Below are 18,847 nucleotides of genomic sequence, written 5' to 3' on the forward strand. Positions count from 1 at the left end.
TTAATTGTTTTATTTAAAAACGGTCTCGCTGCGCACCTAGCCGCGCACCCAGCCGCTTTGGCTGAGGCGTCCGGCCATCTCTCATTTTCACCGGCAAGCTTCTTTAATTAAGCCACCGCACCTTTCTCATTGTACAGCCACTGCAGTCGAGTGCGCGCACGCGCTTCGACGTGTGGTACGTGCCGCAACTTTACTTCAGAGTACACACGAAACGATTCACTGGTTCGAAAGTTCCTTGGTGTCGGCGCGAACTTTCTTTCACTCGAAGGAGGAAGCTGCGGAGTAGACAAGCTGCATTTGTTTTGCTCCGAACTTTAGTATTAATTAATTAGAACTTTGCGCTCGGATGCGCCTGTTGCCGTCACAATGCAGAAGAAATCTTTTGATGTCTTCTTCGTTATCTTCCATGTATTCGTGGGCTATGAACTGCAAACACGTTGAGGCTATCCCTTCGTTTAGCATAGTTCAACCGTTGCACATGATATATGCCTGTGTTATTTTCATCTACATCTTGTATTTTGAACGTTTTGTATTGTATTGAATGTTTAATTTAATTTAGAAGGATTTAGAAAAAGGAATTATATGAAATAATTGTTTAAAAAAAATTTGAAAGTATTAAAGGTGAGTTTTTGAATACAATAATAAAAAAACGAGATAATTTTATACATAACACGAAAATAAGCGAATGAATGCTTGGAATGGTATAATCATTAGCAGAAACGGATACTTTATTTAGAATTATTTACAAGAACTGAAAAAGAAAAGGTATTTCTTTTTATTAAATCAGGGTTGAATTTATAAAATAAAAATCTGTTTCATATGTCTATATTGTAAAAGATAAATAAAATCCAAGATTAGTTAAAAATGCAACTTTTTATGATTGGAACAAAAAAAATAGGAATTTGTAAATTAAATATAATAGATAGGTGCAGAGATAATGATTATTTTTTGTAAAAATAGATTTGTAAATATATGTATACGTAAATAATACGCAAATGTAATTAAAATCTATCGCTTTCGATAGCCTCCAATTTGTAAACAATTTTGGAACCAGACATTATAAGGGAGTCACCATATCCTAAGCAGAAAAATAATCAATGAAATGACCCTAATTTATTTTTATACGTATTTATATATCCATAATAAATTATATTTAAATCTGTAGCTTCATATGACTCCTGCCAATAAGTTTTCTGTATTCAATAGCAGTGGATATAATATAGATGTCTAACTTAAGTGAGACACTCTATATATTGTAATTTGTGTGAATACTCCTTTAAACAATAACACGTCAGTCAACTAACGAAACAAATATATATATATATATATATATGTGTGTGTATATATATTCGTAAATCATATGTCTCTACTCAAGCAGGTGAATGAAGCTAAAAAGCAACGTGTGTGTGTGCGTCACTGTGACGTTTCCAATTATTTCAAAATAGAAAAAAATATTCCCTTGTCATAGAAACTCCTATCAACTGAAGCCTCAATAGCGACACAGAGCGAATATAAAATGCATACATGTAACTATACAGTAAATTTGTTCGTACAGTGTTTTGTTAAATTTCCCATTCACTCCGCACCAGAGTTTTGTACAATCAATAACATACAACTGACTTCCACCCTTTGTAATATCACATGGATCGATTCTAATAGCCAGAGTGGAAACTCACAATCAATCATTAACGAATAAAATAGTGTGCTTATCGACTACAGCTCGCTTTGATTGTTTCCAGCGAGTTTTGCTATCCCTGCTGATTATATTAAGCGTGATTAATAACAACGAATAGTAATTAACATAATCTCTTTAGGATAATAGATATTTTGAAACTTTTGAAGATAGGTCGGGAAATAAATTAAATTATATTTTGAACCTTCTTTTGTGTATACTGTAAATGACACTTCGAAAAAATATATAGAAAAATAATGGTGCCACATTTATTTGATGGAGTCAAAGTGTATTAATTTTCTCTATGGAGGGGTAAGTTGATAGATGTATAAAATAGCCTGGTATAATTTTTAATAATTTTCTTAATATACGGAATATGTTGTTATATATTTATACAAGTAAAAAAAATATAAAAGAATGACTTTTTTCAGTATTTCGCAGCACACTCTTTACAGGATATGCATAGTATGATAACCTTTATCAAAATTATTTTCAGATATTTCAGTTTGATCAGCTTCTTTGTATAATTTAGTACCACTTTTTTAAAAGCAAAATGAAATAATATATTTAAAAATACTTTGGTAAAATTACTACATCAAACATCAACAGTTCAGGGTCTAACAGGGCACCAGGCTTGATACGGCGAGGGTTAAATATTTTTGTAAACCAGTATAGATATAGAACAAGTTAACTTTTTCAGGATCAGTAGCTTGTAGCGTTTCTGTTTAAACGCTGAGACGATTTTGTGAAAAACGATACTGAAATTTGTTTCACGCTATATGGGGTCGATAAGAAGTGGCGGCGATAAACCAATCTAGTTAGCAATTTTGGAAGTAACAACAGACTGTCTTACTGAAGGAGATACCCTGAAGTTATAAATTTTTTATATAACCCTATAAGTCCGTTTCGCGTCTCAGGGGGCAAGGCTTTTGTTAAAACTTTTTGAATTATGAGAGTGAACTCAAACCTGCAGAAGCTGTCCCGCCACTAATTTAGTTTCCATGAGTCCGATTTTAAATAAGTTAATTTAAAAAAATGAATAACTTTAAAGTGATTTAGGGTATGAATTTAAAGTGTTACTGTCTGTAACAAAACTACATCAAAATTACACAGAAAATTATCGATTATTGGAAAATGATGGCATTCAAAAGCATATATTTTTTAGAATGTTTCAGCAAAGTTTAGTCGAAAATTCGTACTGTACAGTAGTGAAATTATAATAATTATAATAATTCTTTTTAATTAATAAGTTATATCGCAAACATATTGGAGCACTTGTAAATTAAAGAAAAACAGAATTTTTCAATTTACATGCCAATAGCTGTATAAAAAAATGTCATAAAATTGTTGTTTACATAAACCAATTTTATTTGTTTTCCATTTATTTCAAGTGTCTTTCCATGCTACAGTTTTTAAATAAACACGTTTTTCAGTTTGCTTGATGCCACGAAGTCTCACAATAAAAAGAAAGTTTCAAAATAACCACCATGAAGTCAGAGATACACAATTTGGAATAAAACAAATTTCATTTTATAGATAAAACTATCATTATTTATAACCATTCGAAAATTTTAAAAATAGTCATTATTTTTCATGCAACAGTATTTGCATTTCCTATCACTCTGGGTGTGTAACTCCTGTAGTCCAATTAGATATATGTTATTGCATCGATAAGTGTTGGACTATAAAAAATATTTTTACATTTCTACTATCTGTCTTTCGGAAAGTATAACCGTGTACGATGTCGTTTTCTCATTTCTACGTGAGATGTTCTTAACTTTCTACCGTCAGTTTTGCCTGAAGCAACCGCTGGCGCCCCTGCTTTGTACAGGTGAGTTGCTCAGGTCTTTTGAGCGCGATAGTAGTGCTTTGCCAGACTTGGAGACCAAGCTTCTATGGACAGAACACTGTACTTACGTTGGTCTTATTACACACCGCGAGGCTCGAAACTGTAACCACTTTGGTAACTTCGTAAGTAATGACTTTAGAGGAAATTGATTCTGATGAATGTTACATGAAAAGGTACCGTATATAAAGGATTGTTCTATGATTATGAAGAGGATCACATAGTAATTTTTTTCTTATTATTTGCGTATTCACAATTCCAATATTCCTTTTAGATTTTTTAGAATTACGCAAAATTGTTTGACTTAAATTGTCAGTGATACTAAAATAAATTCAACGATATGTGTTACTGATGAGAAGACCCCTTTCCTGATAATTATCAAAATTATACAGCAATATTATTCAAACCGAATTGTTCAATAATTTAATGGATTCATAAAAAGATTCTAGTTTTTCGTATTTTCATATGTTAATATTTCCATTGATCACTTTTATGGAACATAAATACGTTTACGTAACAACATCCGAAAATATTGCCGGTTGTGAATAAAAAAATGAAAAACTTATAAAAGAAGGATGTTCAATGTATAGAACTTAACGCTCGTCTATCATGAACTTTGGGTCTGTCTTGATTTTGAGCCAGGGAGGAATGCACTAGTTTGTAATCTCGATTTACACGAAACACGAGTATCGCATAGGTCGTCGTTTCTATCGTGTAAGATGCAAGGAGATACTGTTGTTAAAGCCAGAAACTTATTCCACAGAAAAATATGATATGCATGCATGACGAGGTGTAAACCTGTTAAGTAATTTTTAGTGCTTTCAATACTGTACACGCTTTCAGTGAAAAAAATGTCAGAGGTACAATTTTGTAAGCGGTAGTAATAACTTGTTCATCCGTTAAATTACATTTATTAAAGTTCTTCTTACTCAATTTCATATGATTCATTCAGGTATTGTAGAAAAGTTTGACTACAATACGTACCATTTAAACAAATATTAAATAAGCATAATAATATACATATTTATGTGATATTTATTTCACCTGCATCTTTTGTATTACGTCTTGTTAATATTAGAGTTTTTGTAAGCGAGTACTCTTCCTTGTGATAGTGTAACCACTATCATCATTAAAATTATTTCCTATCATCTTTCTTATAACCCCAAGTTACTAGAAATATACAATTTTTTGAAACTCAAATTTTTCAGGAACAGCCACTCATTTTATAAAATGACGGTTCTGCTATACTATGTAGGTGAACACTGTAATTTGCACGTAGCGTCATTTCAAAACCGATGTTCACACCCTGTCACTTCTGTTCGCACCCCGCGGTGCTCGGCGCCGGTATTGCGACAAATTAATTTTGTGGCAATATTGGTGGCGTGGGTGGATCGAGAGGGTGGTGTTTTATATACGACGGACCATGGTCACGCAGCGAATCATGGTCCGGGGAAAATCTTCCGTGCGACCGTGCATGACGGCACATGGGTGTTCCACGCAACTGTTACAAGTCATAGTTCTTTTCTCAGTATAATAAGACAAAAATGGTATACGATACAATTTCAGCATCGTAATTTTTTGCAAGTGAAAAGTTACCTAGGCACGTATCTTTCTGTAGAGATCTTGTTATTCCACGTACAGTAAGTATCAGAGTCAAATAGATAGAACATGTTCAGTTCGTAAGATAGATAATGAAATTTAAAAGATAATATGGACTGATTAACTGAAATGTCATTTAATGTTTAAATGTTGATTGTAATGAAATTTTGTGTGTAAATGAAGTAGCGATAAAGTTAGATTTTTAGAAAATTTCAGAGCTTTTCTCTGGACCTTAGTATAGTTAATGATTATTAATTTACAAGTCTATGCTTCCATTGTTTAAAACGTAACTGAGCAACGTTTTGGCATATCTTTTAACACTTTGTCTACTGGACTATTATTAATAGGCTTTTCAATATCTATCTTATAGCAATGAACAGTAATTTTAGTGAGTAATTTTATTTGAATAATATTTTCAAAGAAATAATAATTAAAACAAATTTCAACAAATAAGAAAACTAAAACCAGTCATTTTAATTGGTATGATAGTTCTAGCGTTAACAAAAGGATGTTACACTTGTCCTTCCATTTACGCGGAGTATCCGTTTCACATGGATTCGTTTTACGTGAATGAAAATCGCTTAAAAAAAAACTGTCAATAAAAAAGAAAACAAAATATTGGAAAGAAAAGCTGGTATAAATTTTAGAAACACATATTTATTTCACATAGCTTAACAAAAGAGTAATATTAACCCTTTACACTCGAGAGGCGACTCTCGGTCGTCATTTGGTTCAATGTAGCAAAATTATAAAATTTAATATTTACTATTAAATTATCAGGTGATATAAGGTGATTATAAGGTGATATAACCTTTTAATTCATGAAGTGTTAAAATAAAATATTTCTGTTCCCTGATTTACGAAGTTTAATATTTATGCATAATTTCTGGTTATGTTGCTAAAAATATTATCGATGTTTCATCGAAAAGTGCTGATTATTTATAGTGAAAAATCTTTCGAGTGTAAAGGGTTAATGACATTTCAGAAGACAAAAGTAAATTTTATTCAGTGTACTTAAATTCAAATACCTTAAATTGATGTCATGTATAAGCAATAGGGGTAGTAAATCAGGGGTGTTCAATCTTTTAGCTTCCCTAGGCCATATTGGAAGAAGACCGGTTGTTGTGGCCGCACACAGATTAACAGCATATTTAACTTGTATTTGTAGTATTGTTAACCCCTTGCAGCACAATTTGCCGGGAAAAATCCAGGCCATAATTATAGCGACCGATATCTCAGTTGTACCACTTATGTTTGGTCCGAAATTATTATCACGTGTGAGACTCGTCAAAGTAGTGCAAAGGCTTAATTTTTTAATTGTAATCGCTACTGACCTTCTTTATTATGTTCCAAAAATGGAGAGATTGTGTATTGAAAATATGCAAATGGAAAGAAAGTAACTGTCAATAATAATCTTACATTTCATTACATTTATTATCTATCATGGCCATATCCATTATGTTTCAAATAATTATTCTTTATACACGGTTATTTATACAAAAGTATAAATCGAAGTAGCGCAAGGGGTTAATGGGCCTTTTAGTCGCAACTTCATAAAGTTTGTAAGTTTATCATTTTTTGTTGGGCTGCATTCACAACCGTTTTAGTATGTGGATTGGACAAGCCTGGCGTAAATAGTGTTATAATTAAAAAAAGAAATTCGTGTGAAAAAGTACCGCGTAAATGGAGGGAAGGGTGTATTTGAAATATTCTTACCTTTTTCGGAAGGTGCCCTCTTGTACTTCTCCAATCTCTTCACCGCAATAGCTTCGAGGCGGAATCTAGCTGCCGGATACTCCTTCAGCACGTCCCACATGTCCTTCTTGCTGAGGACGAAGAGATCCGAGTAGCCCACCGAGCGCACGCTGGCTGTTCGCCGGTTACCTGCGACGATGTAGCCATTTATTGGTTATCGGGATGCATCAAGCTTTCGTTTGTATCCGCTCAGAATCGATCGTTTCTGAACCTCACAAATTCATATTGGCCGTGTGATCCTACCTTAACCAACTTTGCATATTGTAATAGATTTTCGATTCTATTATGCAAATTCTATTATCGAAATATTAAAGCATAATCTTGGTTAGTACGCCGTAAAATTCATGCCTAAAAAATATTCACCGGGAATCGGCAAGCTATGCGGTACTTTATTCGCATGAGCATATTCGATTACAACTAACGTCTTTGTAATACAAATTTTGTGCAGATACGCGGCGAGTTTTGAAAGTGTTACTGAACCGATGTGGTAGTTATTGAAAGATTTAAAGAAGTACGTAAGAGTACGTACGGTGTACGATAATGAATAACGTAACAATAATTTTACTTTAAAAGAGTAATGTTATTCCAAATGAATTTATTAACTTCGTATACCAGTGATATTGAAAAATCAAATCTACGCTCAATAATTCTTTTAGTTTAAAATAATAAAATTTTTTAATTTCGATCGTTACTGTCCATTTTATTATGTTTCAAAAATGGAATGATGGTGCGTTTAAAATCTACAAGTAGAACGAAAGTAACTGTCAATTATAGTTTTACATCTCATTACATTTATTATCTATCACGGTCATATTCATTATATTTCAAATAGTTATTCTTCATGCATGGATATTTATACAAAAAATATACAAAAGTTTTTTAATCTTTAATTAAATAAGAAAAAATATTTTATTGTTAGGAGATATTTTATGTAGCAGAAGATAATATTAAACTTGTGTTCAATATATGGAACAACAGAAAATAAAATATTAATACGCGATTTATTTGCACAATGTTCATAAATGTTTTCAACGTGTAGAAATGTTTTGTTATAGATTAATCACGAACAAAATACACTCAGAAATTGTCAGTAGCATAAAACAAAACATAAGCTATAAATTGATTCAAGCTGAATCATTCTGTCTTACTGAAAAGAATTAACGTAATATATATTACATGTTACAGGACTGTTTTATAATTCTACACTTGCAATTTAAACTGTAACTTACGTATTCTGAAGAATTTTTTAACTAAATTTTCATTATATTTTGTAAAAGTTGAATACTTTATTTATGTACATAAATTCTTTATTAGGAATATTAATACACTGTATCTACTGTGCATGTAATTTTAGTTTTGCATGTTTATTTTACTGATACTATAAAATAATAAGAGGTGCAATATCAAGCTATTAACTTTTAAGGAAGGCAATTATTTTGTGTAAAGTAGCTATTTAATAATAAATTACAGTGAAAAAATATTGTATTTCGACGAAAATGTGTAATAATTATAAAATACTTTGTTTAAGATTTTTTTCCACAAAATTAAAATTAAATTCATAAAATTATTAAAATTATTATACACGAATTAATAGAGGGAGTTATTCACAGGAACATTATATATCATATAATCACAAAATAATTAATGACTGAAACGAAAATATTAAATACGATAATAATATACTACAAATATGCCAGTCTCGGATATTAAATATATGTGTTACGAGTGCATAAACTTGAAAATTTATAATTACTAAATATAAAACTATTATTTCAATATTGATGTTTCCGGATTTATTAAAGGAATGTTTTATTGTAATCATTCTATCATCTTCCTTCAAGAATCTCATTGCTCAAATATAATTTTATAATTGAAAGTAGTATATGTACACTATCTTTCCTCGTAAAACATGTTGACAGAAAGTTTGTTACATGGCAGGAATTGTACAATATATAGGAAACTAACTACGATAATCAATATGTGACTGTATAAAATAATGACAAATTCGAATGCAGATTAATTACATTCATGGAGAACGTATGCATTACAATAGTAATTCACAGTCATTATTCAGAAACTACGATAAGAAATGTCCGTGGAGAAGTGTGAAAAATAGTAGTATACGAATAACAATAGTGCATTAAATAGTAATAGGAGAATTACAAAAATCGGAAGTCCAGGAAACACTTTATGCATTCATGATTTATTCGTGATATTCATTCGCTGGCTATGATTTATTAAGTCGATGTCGATTCGTTCACTCCCTCTTGTAATATCAATGTAAGTAGTCATAATTATCATAAAATTGCCATAAAAATATTCGAACACTTGAACACTACAAAAAATGTATCTATAAATGTAAACATAATTTTTCCTTACACCACAATATAATATACATGGACTACTATCAATACAGGTACATAAAAGAAGGCAAGGGATGATTTCTCGTGCATTTGACAATTAACAGTATAAGCTCAATTTTTTATATGAAACGTATAATAGTACAGAAAACATTTGCATTAGTGTTCAAATATTTTCGTCACCTACAGTACCTTATCAATGAAATACTCGCGTTTAATGATAATGGTAATTGGTGCTAACATGAGTTAATGATTTCGCACAGTTTATAATGGTTACTTACATGAACTTCTGTTTTGAAATGATATTTGATAATGCCAGTGAAATAAAGAAACAAATACATGAAAATGTTTCCTCGAGAAAATGAAAATGAAAGACTACGAGAAAATGTGAATATCAGCATATCATAGAAGCATTATTGGTCGCAAAGCAAATGATAGTGGAATTAAAGAATATTAGTAGAGCATGTCTCATTATCAAATGGCAAATTCTAAACTAGGTTCTCTAAGGTAACTACGAAAGCGTGATAAAAATCGAGAATGACCAAAGGCATGTCATTTTTGTCAGAAATCGATCAACCAACACGACCTACAATCGATATTTCAGAAAGGTTCGATTTGTATGCATGAAGTACCCAACATTTTTATTTCTCAGTCAGTATGGGCGATCTCTGTTATAAAATACGCTATTACTTTCGAGTAGATCGTGTTGATATATTAGCTGAAAGACAACAATCGATAAAACAGAGGGTCGAAGGCTAAAGGGCAATACGTGTCACGGGCCTTGTTCAAAACGAATCGACGATCTCGCAACGATTTTTACCCATACTTCTTTCATTCATTTTTATTTTTTTCCTCGGTAAGAACTATGAAATAAAATAAATAACGTAAACGTAAAGAGAGGACGTTGGTAATATTAAATATCCTTACAATTATTAAACCCCTTACCACTTTTTAAATAGTATGATAAATTCATTTTACCCATAGTTCTATTAAATTTGAGATGTTCTTATTTTTATTTCTATTTCATTCATAGAAATTTCTAAGTATTAGGCGAAGCTGGGGTAGAGCCGGGGCTGCAATGTATTTCTGTTTGTACCAAAATATTGGATGAAAAAAAGACTTCAAGAATAAGAAAATAACGATTCTTTTTGGAAAATATTTTTTTATTCGTAAAAAATTAAATTCACCGGAGGTATGCAAAAACGTTTTCGTCCCATAGGGTTGGGTAAGACCAGGTGTCTTTTAAAAGGCATATAAAATATTATATAATTATAAAATTTTTGTTTCCATAAATTAAGAAATAGTAAAAGAGTTTGTTTGAACAATTTTAACAAATATGAACCAATTCAATTTTAATTAAACCTATAGAAATTTATATTATATTATTTATATTAAGGCCTTAGAAACTTTTATTGTATTTATAAACGATTTTAGTTATCTTAACTATATATAATATTAATCTTAATTATGAACTAAACAGAAATCGCCATTTTTGTTGCCATAAATTAACAAATATTATTTTCGTTTACCATTGTAGACAGTATGCAAAATTGGGATCTAGTTCTACTTTAATTATTAAATATTTCTACTATAGTATATGACAGAAAGGCGAATATAGCGGCAAAATACTCTGTAAAAACTGTAGAATAGAAAATTTTTTATTTTTTTGAATGGATCCTTCAATGTCAAGATATAAAACAATAGTCACAAAGCAATTACTTCACCTCCGAAATGCTGAAACTTTTCAACTTGAAATTTTTAACTTCGTCTGCATGGAACACTATGATGATCTCTGTTCTGGGACTCATTCTTCTATATATTTCTTTATACATCACGGATTACTGATTCATCTCAGATGTTGTTTCATTGCATAATACAATTTGAAACAATTTGTTTCGTTGAAAACAGTGCACATGGAGCTTTAAAAAATTTCACTTTCACTTTATAACACTGAACTACCAACCAGAAATTATTTTTAAATCACACAATAATTCTATTTTAGCTTAAAACCTTTGAAAACTTTCACTTTCAACTTATAACACTGAACTGCCTACTAGAAATTATTTTTAAATGTCAAAATAATTCTATTTTACCTTAAGAGTTTCCAAAAATTTCACTTTTAGCTTATAACACAGAACTATTAACCAGAAATTATTTTTAAAGGTCAAAATAATTCTATTTTCTTATTAGAAAGTAATTTCATAGTTGCACAAGTGTGATGTTAAAATCTCCCTGTTATAATAGCGACTATATTGGCTACCAGATGATAGACAGCAGGGAATGAGACCGGTGTGCCGGACAGACGGTTATGTCAAGCTTATGTGACTGTCTGATTTTCCGGGCAAATGGATCTAGAGGGTTAATATCCTTGCAAGGCAGACAAGCTCCCGCCAGTTATTCATTGTGAACCAGACGTTCACAAGTCACAGACATACCCCCGGTCAAAAACAAGTATTCAAACGATCATTCACGAGTCACAAATCGAATCAAGTTACTTGCAAACTTTCGCTCAAAAAAGTACAGTCACTCGTAAGGTCTTATTCGAATAATACTCGTTCTAAGAATGTGCCACATACAAACTCTAGATCGAAGTTTTCCGTTCGCAAGCTAAATCATCGAAAATAATGAATGATCGACTTTCGTTTGTCAAAAAGTTGCATACACGCTCTCATGCGAAAATGTTTATTCAAACAAAAATTACAAACGCAAACTCTTTTAATCTTTCAGAATCTCTTTTTAGATTAGAATAGTCGATGCAATCGTGTCATATGAAACAATTAAATTCATGAATTTATTCGTTAATACTTAGCCGACTACACGATTTGTGGTTTACTATATGCGACACTTTTAAACAAAGTTTCGCAACTGACTAGCTTCAAATAATAAAATAATGAATATTTTGTAATTACTATAACTCGCACAAAATGCATGAAAGTACAGATATATTAGACAATCTGATATTTCTTACATATTATAGCAACGTTCGTAAGAGACATTTAGTAAAATACATTTTTCTGTAATCGATGACAATTGAAACAAGTATATGTTCTCTGAAATTTTTTTCAACAACAAAAGTTATTCCATTGATTATTTTAGATTACTTCTAATTACTACAAATATTACTACACATTACTATGAAAGCGTATCTATAAGATAATTAAAACAAAATTCTATAAATATCACTCTCACATGATGCGTATATTCACGTTCGATCGCGTTGTACGTCGTTAGTTCGTTGCGTGATCGACGATCGCGAATGGCAGGTGGATATCGACGACAGGAATGTCAGTGACAGAGAGTGTACAAGAGTAAATAAAGTTACTAGAAAGAATCGGTTTCGGATCGGCTCATACCGGCTCGACGGCTTGCCCTCTCACAGAGTGGTAAGAACGTGAAACGTGAAATCGTGATTGTGAAATACGAAGGGGACAGCTCACGGGCCCCTGGTCCGCTTGGAATATTTACCGCACTCTTTACCTGCAGTCCCCATATTGAGAATGCTGATCTCCCCGAAGTAGGAACCCGCCTTTAGTGTAGCGAGGACTGTCTTCCCATTGTCAGCCACCACTTGCAGTCTCCCCCTGTTTACTATGTACATCTCCTTCCCTACTTCACCTGCAACAGATTTCAAGACAATTTGAAGAACAAAATTTCAGCCAGTTCTCTACTATGCGTACTATGTAGAGACCAAGAGAAGTCCTTTGGAAGGAATGAAAAGAGGCCCGCCCATTATTTCACCTATTTTCGGCTTTAACCTGTGATTTGTTGAAACAGTTACACACGCTAATCGATCAAGTAACTATATGACTGAACAAAGCGCGCTATATATGTGCAGGGTGGTTGAAAAATATGTCACGATTATTACAGAACGAATCTACATCTTTCATTCGATGGAGGATGTAGCAGTACCATGTACTTTTCAAATAGGACATGCCGAATTATGTGAGATATAGTTCTGAAGAAAATATTTTATACGTACTTTTTCTTATCGGCCAACATCCATTTTGAAGGACTGAAAATGCCACTCAAAGATGAGGGTTGAAAGTATGTGTTTTACAATATATCTATAACTAGGGGGTGCGAATAAAAATATTCTTTTTAAATTGTATGCCTCAAAACGAACAATTTAGATTTCTTTCCTGCGCCTCCTATTTTCAAAGATACTGTGAAAAATATATTTCTCACTCTCAATTTTGAGGAATATTTTTACTTGTTCAGAGTGGATGTTGACCGATAAAAAAAATACATATCTAATATTTTCTTGCGAACTATGTCTCACATAAATTTCATTAAAATCAACATGCGCTGGTTTGAAAGGTTCCCTTGTTAGTTCGCTTCCCCTAACCCAGAGGTGTCGAGCTACTAGTACTTAACATGCTCCCCTCATGCTAGTGACTCCCGATCAGCGATTCTTCTACTACCTTTGCTTTAGAAGCTGCTACAGACTGTGTATATGAGTGGCTCTGTCTATAGTGTTCAATACAAACAGGTTTAATACAAATGTACAGTCCACTTCTTACATTAGCTCCTTCGACTCCAAGCTAAGAGTGCACAGCGACAAGGGGACTCTTCCACTCACGATGCTCGGACCGCCTCAGCTTTCGACGCATAGTCATTATGGGTGCGTGTCAATAACAAAGGACGCAAACGAGACCGAATGCGACGGAGTATGATGGAACTATAGAGAATTTTGTTTTCTATCGTTACGTCTTACTTCATCGCTTTCGGTCTTGTTGCCATCCTTTGTTATTGCCACGTGTCAATAATGACTATGGATCGAAAGCTGAGGCGGTCCGAGCTTCGTGAGTGGAAGAGTTCCCTTGCCCTTGTGCACTTTTAGCTTGGTGGTCGATGGAGTTAACGTAAGAGGCGTATAGTATCTACATATGAAGAGGGCAACTCTTTGTGATGGAAAAGTTACTATGGACCTCTCGAGCTCCCAGTTCGGCACCTCTGGCCTAACCCCTCTGGCCTAACACCTCCGCTTTACCCCTTCCACTACCCTATTCCTAATCAGCGGGTATCCTCCAACAACCTCCGTAACCACCGCAGAACCCTTCGATAACGTTAGAGAAAGGGTACACTATGTTCCCTTCAATTCCCCCGATTTGGTCACACTGGGCCTAACACACACAATGAAACAATTAATGAAAATTTCATTTTTAAAGTTTATCGATTGATATACTCGTTTGTGAAGTGTTCTTAATATTAATTAATTTATTACAATACACACCACCTTTAATATCAAGATAACTGTCTCTACTGTCTTATTCACTGTTAACAGAAGACAATGATGAGAGTATTCGTAATTTTACGCATGCCAACTTTTGATACCATGAAATATTCAAATTTCCTTGTAAACAAGAAGTATTTATATCACGAAATGGAAGTGTTTTCGGACTAATGTTTATATGACCTATTTTCAACCTTAGGAGGAATAGAATTCAGCACCAATATTTGCCCACCTATTTCCCTTCACTCTGTATGCGCACACAAGTACGTCTTTAAACGTATCTACGTGAATTAAGTGCAGCGTTTAATTCACGAAAATGAAACATTTACCAATAATGTTATAAACAAGGAGAATAATGTTCTGCTCAACAAGGATTTATTGGTTGTATGGTTCACTCGATTTCTATATTAACACATTCGCTATTGTCAAATGTTTTGCTTTTCTAATATTTATTGTCGGTGAAAATGAAGAAATCTTAAGCTAATTGCCGCAAATTATTGACCTTACAATAAAAATTAGCAAATACGTTTTGAAATATTAGTTTTGTAATGATTTGTTGGTTAAAATGAAGAACTTTCCGGTAAAGAAAAGTACTTGCAAAAATCTCAATGTACGGCAGCGGCAATCAAGAATAGAATTTGAAAAGACGTGAATTCACGTCAGCGTTCGCGAATGCGTTGAAAAAATATTACCTACTTATTATACAATAAGTTTAGCGTTTAAAAATATTTTCTCCATTCTTTTACATGAATTGTCTTTGAATGATTAAATATTTGAATATATTCTTCTTTTCATTAATTAGTAATGCAATTATTAAACAAAATTTGGAAAATGCTGCTTTTATGCATATAATTAATGTAAAGATCAAAATAAATTTTTATTTATATGAATTAAAAAGATAACAGATTCGTGTTTATAAGAGACAAAGATCTCTTTGATCAAAATGAGAAATTATTCTCATTTGTGTAGACAACTTCATAAATCACAAGGACAACGACTATTACACTTCAATAGCGAAAGAATTTAATCAAGTATAAATTAAATAAATGGTCATTTTTAATACAAAAGGAATATTTCATAAAATGTGCCTCAACGAATTTATGAATAAGTCTGATTAGAATAAACACTGTTCACTTGTTTTTCTGTTCTAATTCATAAGGAAGGAACATTAAGAAAAATCATAAATAAAATTTTTTCTTTTCTTTTTAAACAATACTTTTATTATACCTTAAAGTGGATGTTGGCTTTAAAGATGATCCACGGTTGTAGTGTAAGTTTCTTTCACCTCGGTAGTTAAGAGATAACGCAATTGAATTGATCAAATATATAAGTTATAATTTCTTGTACATAAATCGAAGTTCAAAATGTACAGTGAAATAATGAAGACAGTGAACACAGACACTTATGTCTAGATAGTCGCGAGTTTCAACAGGTTATGGACCTTCACAAGGTCACAATATGCACAAAATAAAATTAATTTAAATAAAAAAAAATCGAAAACTATTTCTTTCTCTACGGAGAAGCGAATCCTGGTCTACAGAGTACAATTCCAGAACATTAACCTCACATCATTATTTAACTTGGTGATTATTCTGATTAATACTGTACTTATGGCGTGATAAATTTTTAATAACAAATATCTAAAAAACTATTGAGTGTCTGCCCTTATAATGGTATATATTCATAAACAGGAGAACCAAATCTACCAATATGCAAAGTTTCAACGAAATCGGTGACCCGAAGGCCTTGCACTCTCCTTGTCAGAAGCAAGAAATACATCAGTCGTCCTATTTTGATAACACTCTAATAAAAACTTTGTATTCCAATATCCAATTAGTTTCATTCCAAAATTAAATTTGTAAAAAGTTAATGACAAAGGAGGAAAACGTTTTTTAAATTTGTATTTAACGAAATGAACTTTATAAGAATCACCCATCGTTTATAAATATTCCAAAACGTAGAAGAAATAAAAATTTCTTGCAGTAGTATTACACGTTAAAAGATAATCGATTCCCACTTTCCTTTTCAATTCGTTAATAAGTGTTTATACAATCTAGGTTATTTTGCATAATTTAATAATGTTATTCTCATAGTCACGTTATTCCATTCTAAAATTTGTTCGCTGTATTTCACAAGTTCCTTCATTTACTGACGTCATTAAGTCTATACAACGATCACCCGGTCGCAACACTCGTATTCTCCACAATAAACGTTAACTTTTTTTGTCTAATTGTACAAGATGCGTCCGAATGACATGCGGAGTAGCAGATAATCCCTTATGAAAGTAAGAAAAAACTATAAAATAAAATTGTTTTCTCTAATGTTTAATATTCAAGAATATTTTATTCTCTATTTTTTTCTTATTTTTTCATAAACAATCGCCACCCACCTTTAGACATGTCATTCGTACGCATACTACACAATATTATTTACATAAACATTTAATTAATTATTACTCATACAATCCAGGTTAGTCTACATAGTTCAATTATTTTATTCCCATACTCACTTGACTTCATTATAAAATTTTTGTAATCTACGAGTATCAACATTTTCTGGCGTCATTAAAACTTTGCAACGGTTGCTCGGTTGTAACGTTTGTATCTTTTATAGCAAACGTAAAAACATTAAGATTCCGTACTTATGAGGATCGTCATCGTTCCGTGACATAATGCGGTCATAAGTCGCGTTTAACTTGGTCGCCGCCAACTGTACGGCAGTGATGCACTCGCAGTATGGTCAGTCATCAAACGAAACCGTCTATCACAGCAGTAGGAAACGGTTGCCGCATTCCGGGAGCCATGCGGCTGACGTGCTGTTTCCACGACGATGAACAAGACAAAGAAGGGAGAAAGATGACCTCATCTTCTCTTTCGCTCCCCTTTTATTCAGTTTCCCCTCTGTGCATTTCCCCAGGCGAGGGAGAATTATTTGCTTGGTTGCTCTTGTTCGCCGATTCGAAGGACCGAAGAAATATTGACCGACCAGCGACATATCTGACGAAAACTATTCCATACCTAAATTGATTGAGCTAACTCGGCAATAATTGAATTTCTTGGCAATGCGTATGGGCCTTACGGATTTAAGTTAATAAGTTCATTTATGCACTTGTATCGTTATGTTATATATGATGGACTGAAAACTGTTTCATTACTACCAATTCATTTCACTTTTTGTTATATTTGAATAACCGAGTGGTAGAAATACACGTGAGAGTATGGGTCAGAATATAGATTCATAATAATATTGTAAATAATAGTGATACTATAATAATATCATAATATTGACCGTTGATTGATAGGTTAGCTTAAGAGAATATATACTTGTACGTTAATAATGCAAATAGGTTAAGAGAGTATGCAACTTTGGAAAGTTAAAGGAAATGGCTGATTTATTATGAGTTTTTCACATATGTGTAATCGATAAAGATTGAAAAATTAAGAATTAAAACTATGCTTTAGCTGTATATTCGTATTTTTTATTCTTTAAAATGATAATGTTTCATAGAAACTATATTTCCCTCTTTTCTCAGAAAGTTGTTGTATATATGACTACGTACTGTTCTGCAGAATTTGAAGATTTATACAGTGTTCCAGAAGGAGCTCGTAATATGAAGTAAATACACCCTTAATCTATTGTAGGTAATAACTTTTTCCTGGAAGGAGGTTCCCAATTTCTGCGTAAGGTAAAGTTGAACGGATTCTGTAGATGACCATAAAAAATTCAAGAAAGGAAAAATTCGTAATGTATATTAGATACTTAATTTATTATAGCCAATAACTTTTTTCTAGAAGGGAATATTCGAATCTTGTGTAATGTAAAATTAAATGGATCTCGCACATGTCCATAAAAAAATTCAAGAAAGAAGACGTTTATCGTAATATGTATTAGATCCTTAAGTTACTTATATATATGGTAAAGTTAAATGGATTTAGGACATAACCATAAAGGAATTCAGGAAAGAAGGAAATTGTGAAATGAACTGGATACTAAACTTATTACAAGCGATATTCTTTTACTAGAAGATTTTCAACTTTAGTGTATAGTTAACCCCTTTTCTTATAATAACGAGTTAGACGCGGGAGGAAAATTTTCAACCGAATTCGACAAATCTAAGTGTCATTTATTTATTTTTCATATAAATGAAGTATTACTTGTCTATTGTCAACCTTTGATGTTTAATGTAAACGTAGGCATACAGAATAAGCATTAATTGTCTCTTTTTAAACCATTAACGATAAAGTAGTCTTATCGAGCATAGTTGTGAAATTAATTTATTTAAATGAGTGTAGGAAATATCCCGGACGAGCCCCCAATATTGTAGGAATTATCCCGGACGAGCCCCCAGTATTGTAGGAAATATCCCGGCTGAGCCCCCAATA

The 18,847-nt window shown here is 32.3% G+C and overlaps 1 protein-coding gene across 10 annotated transcripts in view; it reads right to left on the reverse strand.

Moving 5' to 3' along the window:
* Positions 1-18,847, reverse strand: part of LOC116426438 (cyclic nucleotide-gated channel alpha-3) — a 295,515-nt gene that overhangs the window by 13,610 nt on the left and 263,058 nt on the right. For 8 of the 10 annotated variants that reach the window (XM_076369709.1, XM_076369708.1, XM_076369706.1 and 5 more), the window contains 2 exons: positions 12,698-12,847; positions 6,834-7,001 (listed from right to left, as the gene is read on the reverse strand). In XM_076369709.1, coding sequence (XP_076225824.1) covers positions 6,834-7,001; positions 12,698-12,847 — 318 coding nt within the window. The remainder of the gene's footprint in view (positions 1-6,833; positions 7,002-12,697; positions 12,848-18,847) is intronic. The other 2 variants (XM_076369712.1, XM_076369711.1) reach the window with 2 other exon arrangements.

Source organism: Nomia melanderi, chromosome 8, assembly GCF_051020985.1.
Source record: "Nomia melanderi isolate GNS246 chromosome 8, iyNomMela1, whole genome shotgun sequence".
NCBI classification, from domain to species: Eukaryota; Metazoa; Arthropoda; class Insecta; order Hymenoptera; family Halictidae; genus Nomia; species Nomia melanderi.